This window comes from Protopterus annectens, chromosome 3.part0 (assembly GCF_019279795.1).
Source record: "Protopterus annectens isolate FY-2018-M chromosome 3.part0, PAN1.0, whole genome shotgun sequence".
NCBI classification, from domain to species: domain Eukaryota; kingdom Metazoa; phylum Chordata; order Ceratodontiformes; family Protopteridae; genus Protopterus; species Protopterus annectens.
Genome location: NC_056731.1, coordinates 1,340,978,317 through 1,340,991,058, shown reverse-complemented (window position 1 = coordinate 1,340,991,058; position 12,742 = coordinate 1,340,978,317). Strand labels below are relative to the sequence as shown.

Here is a 12,742-nt window from a genome sequence, read left to right as displayed (position 1 = left end):
GACAGTCAAGAGGAGAAGGTAAACACTTGCACCACACCACACTCAGCACATAGTCCCTCAAAACCTACACCACCAAAACACACACAAAGAAACACAAAACACACCCCTACATTCATGGAGGCTCTCAGTAAAAACCTGCCCAAGCAACAGGGACCTCCAAAGCAGAAACACAAGCAACATCCTCCCCCCAACACAACCCAAATGACACATAGCCCACAAACTCAGTGTGCCACTCAACCACAGCCCATAAGGCATAACAATGTACCCAACACTCTAGTCATAGGTGAATCTATAGTCAGGCACATTGATGTTCCACTCACCAGGCTAAACAAGGAGAAAGTTACTGTCAGCTGCCTGTCGGGTGCCAGAATCCACCACATAACACATGCACTCAGGTCACTCCACAACAAGTACAAATATGACTCTGTCATTGTCCATGTTGGTGTGAATGACCTGAGATGTACCTCCTTGGACTACATGAAAAGGGACATGGAGGAGCTGTCCGATCTTGTAGCCCAGGCAGGTATGACCCTAGCTCTGAGTAGCATCCTACCATCACCCAGAATTATACCACAGTACAAGGACAAAATGATTGACTTCAACAATTGGCTAAGCTTCTGGTGTCATTCTAAGGGGATCCAGTATCTGTCTGCCTGGGATGACATGATCAACAAGCCATGATGCTTTGCCAGAGATGGCCTGCACCTGTCACCCCTGGGGTTCCGGAAACTGGCTAAGGCTCTAGCCACCCCTATAGTGCATTTTTTAGGCAAGGTTCAAATGACAAATTCACCACCCTAACAGGTACAGGCAAGAAGAATCTGAGGTTATTGCTACTCAATGCTAGAAGTCTAAACCTCAAAATGCACTCTCTCGAGGCACTCCTTAAAATGGAGATCATCGACATTTGTGCAGTGACAGAGACCTGGTTCAAGGCTCCAGAGAGTACCCCTGCATTACCAGGCTATAATTCATACCACACCTTTCGGCCACCTAACTTGGACCGAAACACTAAAGACAGAGGCATGTCCATATTCATTAAGGATATCCACACCTCCAGACTAGTTGCTCAGCATAATGCATCCGAGATTATCCAAGTGCAACTAACTCTGGGCAAGACCGCAATCCAAACTGTAGCTTGCTACAGATCCCCCACCATGCCCCAGGATTCCCACTCCTCATTTCTTAATACACTGGAAAATATTAGAGTACAACCTAGCACCCTAATAATGGGCGATTTCAACTACCCTACCATTAACTGGGAAAACTACTCATGTACCAAATCTTGTGCTCAACGTTTTCTGGAATTCATAAATTCCAATGCCATGGATCAACTTATCCACACCCCCACCAGGGGCAGCAATATCCTAGACCTGGTTATTACCAACATGAGCAACCGGTGCGCCACACCAGAGGTCAATTCCTCGTTGGTCAGATCCGACCATAAGCTAATCACCCTAGACATCGACATCCCTCCCTCACCCCCCATTAGGGAAACCACAGTAAAAAATTTTTCCAAAGCCATCTTCACGCTTCTTAAATTAGAAGTGGCAAACTTCACGACACCCATGCTGACTGACAATAGAGGTATGTCTGCTGAATCCTACACAAATGCACTTTATAAGCACTTACATGAGTGCATGGATTGTGCAATCTCTAACAGAACCAAGATGCTATTCTCCAAAAAAAGGAAGCCGATCTGGTGGTCCTCTGCCATAAACTAACTCTACAACAGAAGAAAGAAACTGTTGTAAAAAAGAGTAAAATCCCATGATTGGAGAAACTCCCTGGTCAGCTTCAGTAAGAAGCTGAGATCCCTCATAAAATCCTCCAAAGCTAGTTATGAAAACAAAATCGCCACTGACTCTAAAGACAACCACAAAGCATTCTATAGCTATGTCAAGAATCTCAATGACAACACTCAGATCTGCTCTGAGTTACAGCACAGTGGCACTAAATATACAGAACCAACGGATATTGCCAACATCCTGGCAGATAGGGTCAGTGCTAACTTTACCCCTCTGTCATCCCCTAAAGGGCCCATCTCTATACCAGAAGAATGCAAAGTTCCTGTAATCACGGCTGCACAGGTAAAAAACACACTGTCCAAAGCCAAGAACACAGCATCCATGGGACCTGATGACATCCCAGGCTGTGTTCTACATGAACTACAGAACGAACCCCACCTAAGTACCATGTTCAATCATAGCCTCACCTCAGGCTATGTGCCCACTGAATGGCACACAGCGACAGTTATCCCACTCCACAAAGGGGGAGCCACCACAGACCCCGGAAACTACCGCCCAATTAGCCTAACGAGCCTGGTCTGCAAGGCTATGGAGCATATCATCATGGAACTTATAAACAATGACATTGGTAATCTCCAAACTCAGGACCCCACCCAGTTCGGGTTTGTAAAAGGCAGATCATGTCTCCTAAACCTGATAGACTTCTTTGAAGCAGTCACCAAAGCCGTAGATGAGGGTAAGGTGGTTCACACAGCCTATCTAGATCTCACCAAGGCTTTTGACACCATCCCCCACTCTGGAATTATAGATAAACTCACTAAACTAGGTATAAATCCATATGTCACAAGATGGGTTACCAACTGGCTCACTGACAGAACCCACACTGTGAAAGCAGACTCCAAATCCAGCTTCAGACCAGTGACAAGTGGAGTACCACAGGGTTCAGTCCTGGGTCCTCTCCTGTTTGGTATCTACTTCTCTGAAGGCCAACACAGAAGGTCCTTGGCTAATGAAGTTCGCAGATGACTGCAAACAAGGAGCCATAATCAAAACTCCAAAAGATGTGGATATCCTACAAAAGGGCCTTGCTGAGACAGATGCCTGGTGTCAAAGCCATGGCCTCAAGCTCAATGCCAAAAAGTGCACTGTCATTCCTTTTGGTAAAAACTCAGTACCCATGAACTACCACATAGGTGGTAGTCTACTTAACACTGAAAGTGTGATAAGAGACCTTGGGACACAGGTGGACAGTAGTCTCTCCTTTGATAATCACATCGCCACAGTAGTCAGGAAATCCTTCTATGTGGCACACCTCATCACAAAAGGTTTCTCATCCAGGAAAAAAGAGGTCATTGTTCCCCTCTATTCGTCACTTATTCGACCCATTATAGAGTACAATGCCCCTTTTGGTATGTACCTCACAAGACATCTACAACAACTGGGAAGGCCACAGAAATACCTCACAAAGAGGATTACCGGCCTCAAAGAGATACTCTATGCAGACCGTCTCAAAAAACTGCAGCTTTACTCCGTTGCATATTGCCTACTCAGAGGCAATCTCTGTCTAACACACAAAGCTATGTCAAACCCAGAGCTTTTAGACATGCTCCACTTAAAGAAATCCCAATCCCTACGAGCTACACACTCCAGGGACCTAAACCTCGTCACCACAATAAACAGAACACGCTGGAGGGATAGATTCCTGTCCCATAGACTTCCCATACTCTGGAACAAACTACCTGTCTATATCAAACAAAGCTCCTCATTAGCACTGTTCAAGAAAAATCTTGATGATTGGATGGGAGATAGGAAATTCACCCCAGGGATCACTTCTGTGGCTCTGCTCGACAGTGGCACAGGAAAATAATTTTTTGGGTGGCGAAAGCCAGGGTATCTTTGGCTAGGCTTATATAGGCCGTAGGGCCAATAGCCTAGTACCTACCTATGAATCTATGAACCTATGTTACTGCTTTTCAACCCCAAATGCATACTCATTAAAAGCATACACATGTGGGAACATCTGTAAAGGTGGACCTTATTACCAGTTCTTCCTTAGTTGCATACTCACCTGCTAGTTTCCCAAAAAGAAATAGTCATGATTGTTTTTCCAAATGTATTGCTCTCTTCTAAGTACAAACACAACCACATGTTACATATAATTTGTGATGTAACCTGTAGCATGCAAGCTACATGAGATTATTTTTCTTGATGTACAATGTTTCAGCCTGAATTGTTAGAACTTGTTAATTTTAATATAACACTATTTCCTACTGAACTTGTACTAAAGGTGCTAAATCTGAAAATTGTCCATTATGATCAATAATTAATTTAAGAAATACAAATAAAATAAAGCAATAATGTAATCTGGATGAATGGATGGATAACCAAAATTCATCCCAGTTTAGCACCTCTGTCCCTTATAAGAGGAGAATTGAGTAAATATCCCAACATATCTTTATTTGGCCCATCTTTGGATCATTTGTGTGTAAAATATAAGGGTTAAAATTACCAAGAGAATGTAAGGCTAGGCTTCTTAAGATCCTCACAGATCAATAGCCTAAGTATTGCTGAACCTATAATTTAGATTTCTGGTTGCTTTTTTTCTCAAAGCACCATCAACAAATGGCAAAGTAGTACAGGCTTAGTAGTTTGCTATCTGAAAGAAATCAGTGAATCAATTTCCTGGCATTATGAAGTTCTTGAAATGAAATTCCTCTCAATATGATTGTAGTAGATAGTGCCATAATTTGGTCAGATATTCAGTGAAGTCTTAAAAAATTCAGTTTGGAAGAATACATTTCTAAGTAGAAAACAGAGAATGTCTTGACAGAGACAACTGAATGCTTTAGGAAGCACCTAATCACAATTGTTCATGTTACTGTAAATAAAACATGGTTTAATGAGACTAAAGCAATATATTCCTGTGGATTTTATGTGAAATAAAGCTTTGGTACATCGTTCGTGGTGTTGATCTACTTCTTTTACTGCAATATATGTGTCATATCTATGCAATACATTAGTGAAGTAGATTATTTTCATAACTATTGTGTAGTTAATTATCCAGCCAGACTTGGATATTGGTTGGGATATATTAGATTTTCCTCAGGCTTCTTATTCAAATGCATACTAGTTACTTTATTATTATTTTACTTTCTATTTAAGTATTTTTGTCTAAATAGCTGTGAGAGCCATCATAGGGGATATTCTTAGAGAGAAGACTATGTTGTTTCATGCTTAGGAATGTTTTGTAATATCTTTTATTTGCTTGTATCCAGTCTTGGGTTGCCTGGCAGTATGGCTAAGTGGGTTAAACAGTGAGATAAGCAAGCTTCATCTTGTCAAAATTAGCTTGATTTTTGTACACTCCACGTAAATGCAGTAAAGACATTGAACGCATCATTTGACCAAGGCAAGGCTCCTGGCAATGCAATTTAGCATATATGTTTTTGTAAAGTGTACTTGAAACAGATGTCAGTTGCGTGCAGCAACCCATTTTCAGTAAAGTTCTATTTAAATTAACTAACAAACTGCAGTATTTCTGATGATACTTTGTCTGGGAGTTAGCATGGAGAATTATGAGCTGTTAATAAATTGCATCCTGTAGACCAGGATTTCTTTCCCTCCAACTCAGTTTGCTTGCTGTGTGACTCATGGACTGAGACGGAAAAATATCTACCTGGATCAATCAGTGCAACGCAAAAAAAAAAAAATGTGAGAGAGACAGAAAGAAAAAAGAGAATATAGGTATGCCTTTTTTACTCACCTTGACTTACAGCTAAGATTTTTGCAACATATTTCCCATTCTCTACATATGGTGACTCATAATCAGGGATTTTAGCAAGCCTTATTTCAGCAGTCTCAGGATCTATAGATAACCAGTTGTCAGGATCAAAGTCCTTGGCATATCTGTAGGGAAAATAAATAAATAACATTTCAGTAAGATGGAAAGTGTCACTGTTATAGCATAAAGATATAACCATCTTAACTGGCAGAATTTTTTTTCAAACTGTCTAAAACTCAGGTATTTTCAAACCAACCATTTTGTTTTTCTAAGCCTTCTTCGAATTAGTCTCCGGAGCTTTGGATGAGGGTAAGGCGGTCCACACAGCCTATCTGGACCTCGCCAAGGCTTTCAACACCATCCCCCACTCAGGAATCATAGATAAACTTACTAAGCTGGGCATAAATCCCTACGTCACTTGATGGGTTGCCAACTGGCGTACTGATAGAACCCAGACTGTAAAAGTAGCCAACTCCAAATCCAGCTCCAGACAAGTGACAAGTGGAGTACCTCAGGGTTCAGTCCTGGGACAGCTCTTGTTTGCATCTACTTCTCTGAAGTACATGCCATCACTAAGGGACTCTGGCTAACAAAGTTTGCAGATGACTGCAAACTGGGAGCCATTACTGAATCCTCAAATGATGTGGATATTCTACAAAACGGCCTTACAGAAACAGATGCTTGGTGCCAGAGCCATGGGCTCAAGCTTAATGCCAAGAAATGTATAGTTATCTCCTTTGGGAAAAAAACATGTACCCATGAATTACCACATAGGTCACAGTACACTAAACACCGAAAGTGTGATGAGAGATTTAGGGACACAGGTGGACAGTGGTCTCACATTCAATAACCACATCACCACAACAGTCAGGAAATCCTTCTGTGTGGCACACCTCATCATTAATCATCCAGAAAAAAGGAGGTCATTATCCCACTGTACTCATCCCTCATTAGACCCATTATAGAGTACAACACCCCATTTGGTATGTGCCTCACAGGCTGCAGAAATATCTTACTAAAAGAATCACAGGCCTAAAACAGATGCCCTATGCTGACTGTCTAAAAAAACTCCAGCTATACTCTGTGGCATATCGTCTACTCAGAGGCGATCTCTGCTTAACATACAAGGCCATGTCAAACCCTGAGCTGTTGGACATGCTCCACTTAAAGAAATCCCAATCCCTCAGAGCCACACGCTCCAGGGATTTAAACCTTGTCATCACAATGAACAAAACATCCTGGAGGGATAGGTTCCTGACCCAGAGATTCCCCATACTTTGGAATAGACTGCTCATACATGTTAAGCAGAGTGCCTTCTTGGCCCTTTTCAAAAGGAACGTTGATGATTGGATGGGAGATAGGAAATTCACCCCAGGGATCACATCAGTCACCCTGCTATACAGGGGTCCAAGGCAGTAAATATTGTGGGAAGAAATATCCAGGGAATTGTTTGGCTAGGCTTGTATTGGCCCTAGGGCCGATAGCCTAGTACCAGCCTATGAACCTATGAACCTATAATTAATGAAAAAATTTGTTCTAAAGTATGTGATTGATTTATGACTCAGTTATTTTATTTTAGTATGTACTTAGTTATTTGTGTGTAGCAATATAATTGGTACTATAATTAAACTTGAATTTCAATGCTGTATCTTAAATTAATTATCTATTATATAAATGAATACACTGTTAAGGAGGAAAAGAGATGAAGTAATAAAAAAGAGAGAGTAAATGGTAGTATATATGAGCATCTTAAATGTTTGTATAGTTATTGGAATAATTCTTTAAGACACTGCTTATTTAAATATTTCCTTTCTTAGGCTAAGACAGTTAAATTTATACAGCCTGCATTCATGCACATTTTAAAGTTCTTATATTTTCTAAGGAAAAATGATACTCAAAACAGACTAAATATATAAAACAACAATGGTTTAACAAACTCACATTTGTCAACTATGAACTATGAACTATGAACATGTACTACAATGTCTCCATTACTTTATCAGTTAAATATATTAAGCATTCATTTGTATTAATAATAGTTATCTTGCATACTGACACCAAATAAACAATAACAATAAAAAAATAGAAAAATGAAAAATAGACATCAGACATAACTGAAAGCTTTGAACTGGACCCTGAGGGGGCAATGATAATAATATCCTAGGACAAAAAAAAAAAAAAAAAAAAAAAGAGTTTTATTGGCAAATGTATTTTAAAGAATAAGGGAGCGAAATAAGGTAATTGTTTTCCATACAATATCCTGGGTTTTTCATGTCATTAGATAGCTGCACTGATTGTTTAATTTCTTAAGTGACAACATTTATTTTAGGGGCTGTATTTGTTTATTTGTCTTGATGAAGTCAAGTATAATTGACAAAGCCTGTTAATCTTTTAATAAAAGTTGTTTGCTCTGATCTGTGCATGTATTTTTTTTTCTTTTTCCTTTCTTTTCTTTTTTTTATCTTGCATAGTAAGATGTAATTGCATTCTCTGTTTCTAAGAGATATAATAGACTAGTCAGCTTAAGCCAAAATATTAGTTCTGGTGGCTTTTTATACTCTGTCATAGAGTGTCACATTTTCTTATATTTTCTCTAAATGTATTAGACATAAAATCCCAACAGTTGATATGTTTTATTTTACTTTATTTTTAACTTATGAACTATAGCTAACAAAAGCTATAACAATGGCGTTTAAACTTTTTGGAAGTATAGATGGTATTACGGAAACTAAGCAACTTCAGACAATTGAGCCAACAGACTACATTTGTTGATAGTATATTTTGATTGCTTGTCTCACATGATTATTCATTTTGGGCATAAATATCAAAGTGATGGACCTAGGTTTATTACAATGTCTACAAAATAATATCTTCCTGAATGATATTAAGTTGTGGAAATTCTTGCTTTGCTGATATGGTAAATGTTTATAAGAATAACAAATGAATGTCTGTAATTGTTTTGTAAATATGTGAAAGCTATGTATTTGACAAGTAGGATCATTTTTGCACCGATATCATATAATTAATCAAATTTGGAGTCTTTATATTTTCTAATACTAAAACTATAGCTGCAAAAGGAAATCTTGAATTTGGTATTTTTAGTGAATACATCGACTTAGGAAGGCCACGGTGGTGCAGTGGTTAGTTTTGCCACCTCACAGCAAGAGGTTCTCCGGTTCAATCCGCGGCTGGGGTGCTTTCTGTGTGGAGTCTGCATGTGGTCATGTGGGTTTCCTCTGGGTGCTCTGGTTTCCTCCCACATCCCAAAGACATGCTGTAGGTGGATTGGATATTCTAAATTGGCCCTATGTGTGTGCCTTCTGTGGAAGGTTGGGTGCTGGACTGGCAACTCGACACCCTAAAACTCCACTTCCAATCATGAGCAGACAGGTGGTCTGCTGTGGCGACCTCTAACAGGGAAAAAGCTGAAAGAAGAAGTGAATACATCTATTCCATAGGGTTTAACTCCTTCAAAAAAGTCAGACCAAAACTGTAATCCTTAATGATAGAATTCTTTATTTATACTTCAGATTATTTCTGATGTAAAACTGTTAGCTTTAGTGATTAGAAATAAGATGAAGTCCAACATTTTAAGGTAGTAAAAGTAAAAAAATAATCCAGGTGTAGTACACTGTAGGCTGATAGTCACTGACCAAATAAGTGGTTAGAATTTTCTTTGTCTGTGTCTGATGTCAAGTCCTATTTTGGTTTTACGCACATCTTTTTCAACCAGAAGAATAATCAACTGGAAGAATAATTGCAATCTATTCAAATAAACAGATGTAATATTGCAATCAGCATAATATAACTGTGCAGCAAGAAAACATAAGCATGCCCACTTCTTTTTCTCTTAATTGTGTAATCCTGCTCCTTTGGGAATTCTGTACTAAACAATTTACATTGGGCAGAAAAATAATATAGAAGTTGCTTACATAATGTATAAAAGTTTAGGAAGAATGATATTTTTTGTGATGGTGTGCCACTGATCAAGTGTGATATACATATTAGCTGAACTGCTCTATGCACATTTTTTTGTTTCTTTTCTTTTTTTTTTTGCTGTAAACTGCAATGATAATGGCATTTGGATCAACTGTAGTGCTAATGATATTTAAATTCTTAGATACTGATTATTCACCCATATAAATTATTGTGCTTCATTAGACTGATTCAGAATTTGAATTATGGACACTGGTATAAATGATTTCTGTTATGCTGATTTGATAATCTTATAAAGAAGTTATGTAACTTAGCTTGTTACACATTAAAAGATTATGGATGATGTTCATTAACATGTTGCACAGAATAGCAGGATAGTGTGTTAGAAAATGTATTTAAAAAAGCTAATGATCTAGAAACATCAAAGCAATATTGCCCCATCTGAGATACATTACCGTGCAACAAGTCTGTACATGCTGTATAGAATGTATGCAAATGAGCATGGCTGTCTGAATAAGGCTTAATTCACAGACTGCTACTGAGTATCGAGCCTGGCATTCAATATAACTTTGTAACACAGTAACAATATCTTACCATAAAGTTATATATTCCTCTTAATAGAATACTGGAAAGTGTACTATGGCTGTTACTGGTACACTATAAGTGCACAGACTGCTGTTCAGAGGCTGAATATACACATTGCTACCCAACCCATCCATGTATGTTGTATGCACAGACGTACGCATGTTGATATATGCACACCCTTAGACAATGTAGTCAAAGAGAAATAAAAATACTAACGCTGTACTGCACTATCATTGTTGATGGAGAACAGTGCCCAGGGGTTGCTGTAAGCAGCAAATGAAGGTTGAAACTCCTACAAGAGATATTTAAATTATTCCTAGTGTCAAGGAATGGATAATGATCTACACTGAGTTTTATCTTTTATTAAACTGAGTGGTCCAGACTTGCACCCCAGGGACACAGGGTATGCATGTGTGTGTGTGTGTGTGTGTGTGTGTGTGTGTGCGTGTGTGCGTGTGTGCGTGTGTGCGTGTGTGCGTGTGTGTGTGTGTGTGTGTGTGTGTGTGTGTGTGTGTGTGTTTTTGCATGCATGTTTATGTTATGCAGTTTATGTTCTCCCATCCCTTATGTAGTTTATAGTCTCACATCCCTAATGCTGATGACAACATGCAATGTCTGGCTGCACATCCTGTGATGCACTCATACCTTCATCACTTGATGTTCCTCTATGCTCTAAGCATTGTACTACAGCACAATGCCCATCCGGCTATGTTGTACACTAGGTTTCTGTGTTCATATGCAGTGGCCGTTGCAGTCACAAATAAGGTTCAGGTCCATGGAATGCATAACCCACATATAATTTTTCTTGTGAATATATAACATTGTCATCAGGGCTGAATCAGAGAATACCTTGTAGGTCAGGCATAAGTCATCTCTCAATAACTGATATGAGAAGGAGTAAAGGGACAGGCCTTTAGTCAGTCTGCATAAGACATGTGTCTTCCACTTTGTATTTTTAGTGAGAAACTTCTGGGGCTGCTCTAATTGGTGTAAGTGCCTGGTTAGGTACATGAACTGTACTCGATTATGGGCCTGATGGGTGTGGAGTACAATGGCACTATGACTTCCTTTGATCTTCATGTCATGCCTTTATTTACAAGTTGAGCAACACAGAAGGATCTCATCACTACTTTAGCTACCTGGTGGTCAAAGTTCAGGTTACTATCTATTGGTGTTCCTAGGTCCCTCATCACTGGGTCTACTTTCAGGGATGTGCTATCAGTATTATAATTTGGAGAGATATCTGATTTACTGAAGGGTATGATTATGCATTTTTTTAGCATTTAGTCTCAGACCATGGTTTTGTCAGCAGTCGTTTGTCATTTTTAGGACTTTTGTAGGATGTCAACATCATATGGGGATTCAATAATTGTTCCCAGCTTACAGTTCTAAGTGATCTTGGAGAATCGGAGGCCCCCAACATTGGCCTTCACTTCAGAGAAGTATATACCAAATAGGAGGAGTCCCAACACTAAGCTCTTTGGGATACTGCTAGTAACATGTTTCTTATCAGAAGCAGATTCACCTATCTAGACAATATGTCCTATCAGTGAGCCAGTTTGCTATCCATCTGATGATGGAGGGTTTTATGCCTAACTCAGTAAGTTTATCTATGATCCCAGAAAGGGGGTTTGTGTCACAAGCTTTGGCTAGGTCTAGATAAGTGATGTGTACACTTTCACCCTCATCCATAGCCCTGGTGACTTTCTCAGAGAAGTCCACCAGATTGAGCAGGCAGGACCTCCCTTTGACAAAGTCAAATTGGGTCTGGTCCAGTGTTTGGAGATTTCCAGTGTCATTATTGATCAGGTCTGTAGTTTCTTGGGCCAGTTGATGGGCCCCCTTTATGCAGAGGGATGACTGTTGCAGTCCTCCACTCCTCCAGGACAAAGCCTATTCAGAGGCTGTGGTTAAAGAGGGTTTCTACTGACCCAGCTAGATTCTATTTTAAGCTATTTAAGAAGCATACTGGAAGGTTGTCAGAACTCATGGAGGCTGTGTTTCTGGCTTTAGCGAGAGCAGTAAGGACCTGTTCCCACGTAATGACTGGTAGAGGGATGGTTGTGGGTATTTCTTTGAATGTGCAGAAGGTGGGGGAAGAAGTTTGAACTGAACTTATCTACCAGCAGGTTAGCTATAGTTTCAGGCTGGGTGTAATTGTTGCCATTCATGATTAACTCAGCACATTGCTGAGTGTTTCTCCTGAGGTTGCAAACATAATTAAAAAAAAAAAGTCTTATAGTTATCTTTCACCTGGGAGGCTATGTTTGCCTCATGGTTTGCCTTGGCAGATTTGATCAGTTCTCTTATTTGTTTGCTTAGACTGGTGAGTGTCTTTTTCACTGTTTTGCCTGTTCCATCTTGACTTTGGAGAAGATTTTTTTTCCCTTTTGTTGAATAACCTATTTATGTTAGGGGGATCCACCAGCGTAGTTTATTTTTGCCAGTAATCATAGGCTTGACTCAGACAGGTACTGCCTCCTCTATACAGCTATCAATGTGCTTGTACAGAGCTTTTGTGTACAGCTCAGAGTAGGACTCAGTGTTGTTCAGGTTTGGAGGACCTTGGAAGTTTAATAAGCTGTCATTTAGTTTGAGGTAATTGACCTTAGTAAATTTCTTAACAGGTTTGGAGTTTGATGGGTGTTGTAGGTTAGTTTTAATGCTATAAGAGACCATTTTGTCTTCAGAT

General features: G+C 39.5%; 1 protein-coding gene across 1 annotated transcript in view; it reads right to left on the bottom strand.

Moving 5' to 3' along the window:
* The window catches only part of LOC122796738 (desmoglein-2-like), a 1,262,885-nt gene that overhangs the window by 258,496 nt on the left and 991,647 nt on the right, over positions 1-12,742 (bottom strand). Inside the window, exon 10 of the mRNA XM_044065447.1 lies at positions 5,512-5,654. Within this exon, the coding sequence (XP_043921382.1) occupies positions 5,512-5,654 (143 nt within the window). The remainder of the gene's footprint in view (positions 1-5,511; positions 5,655-12,742) is intronic.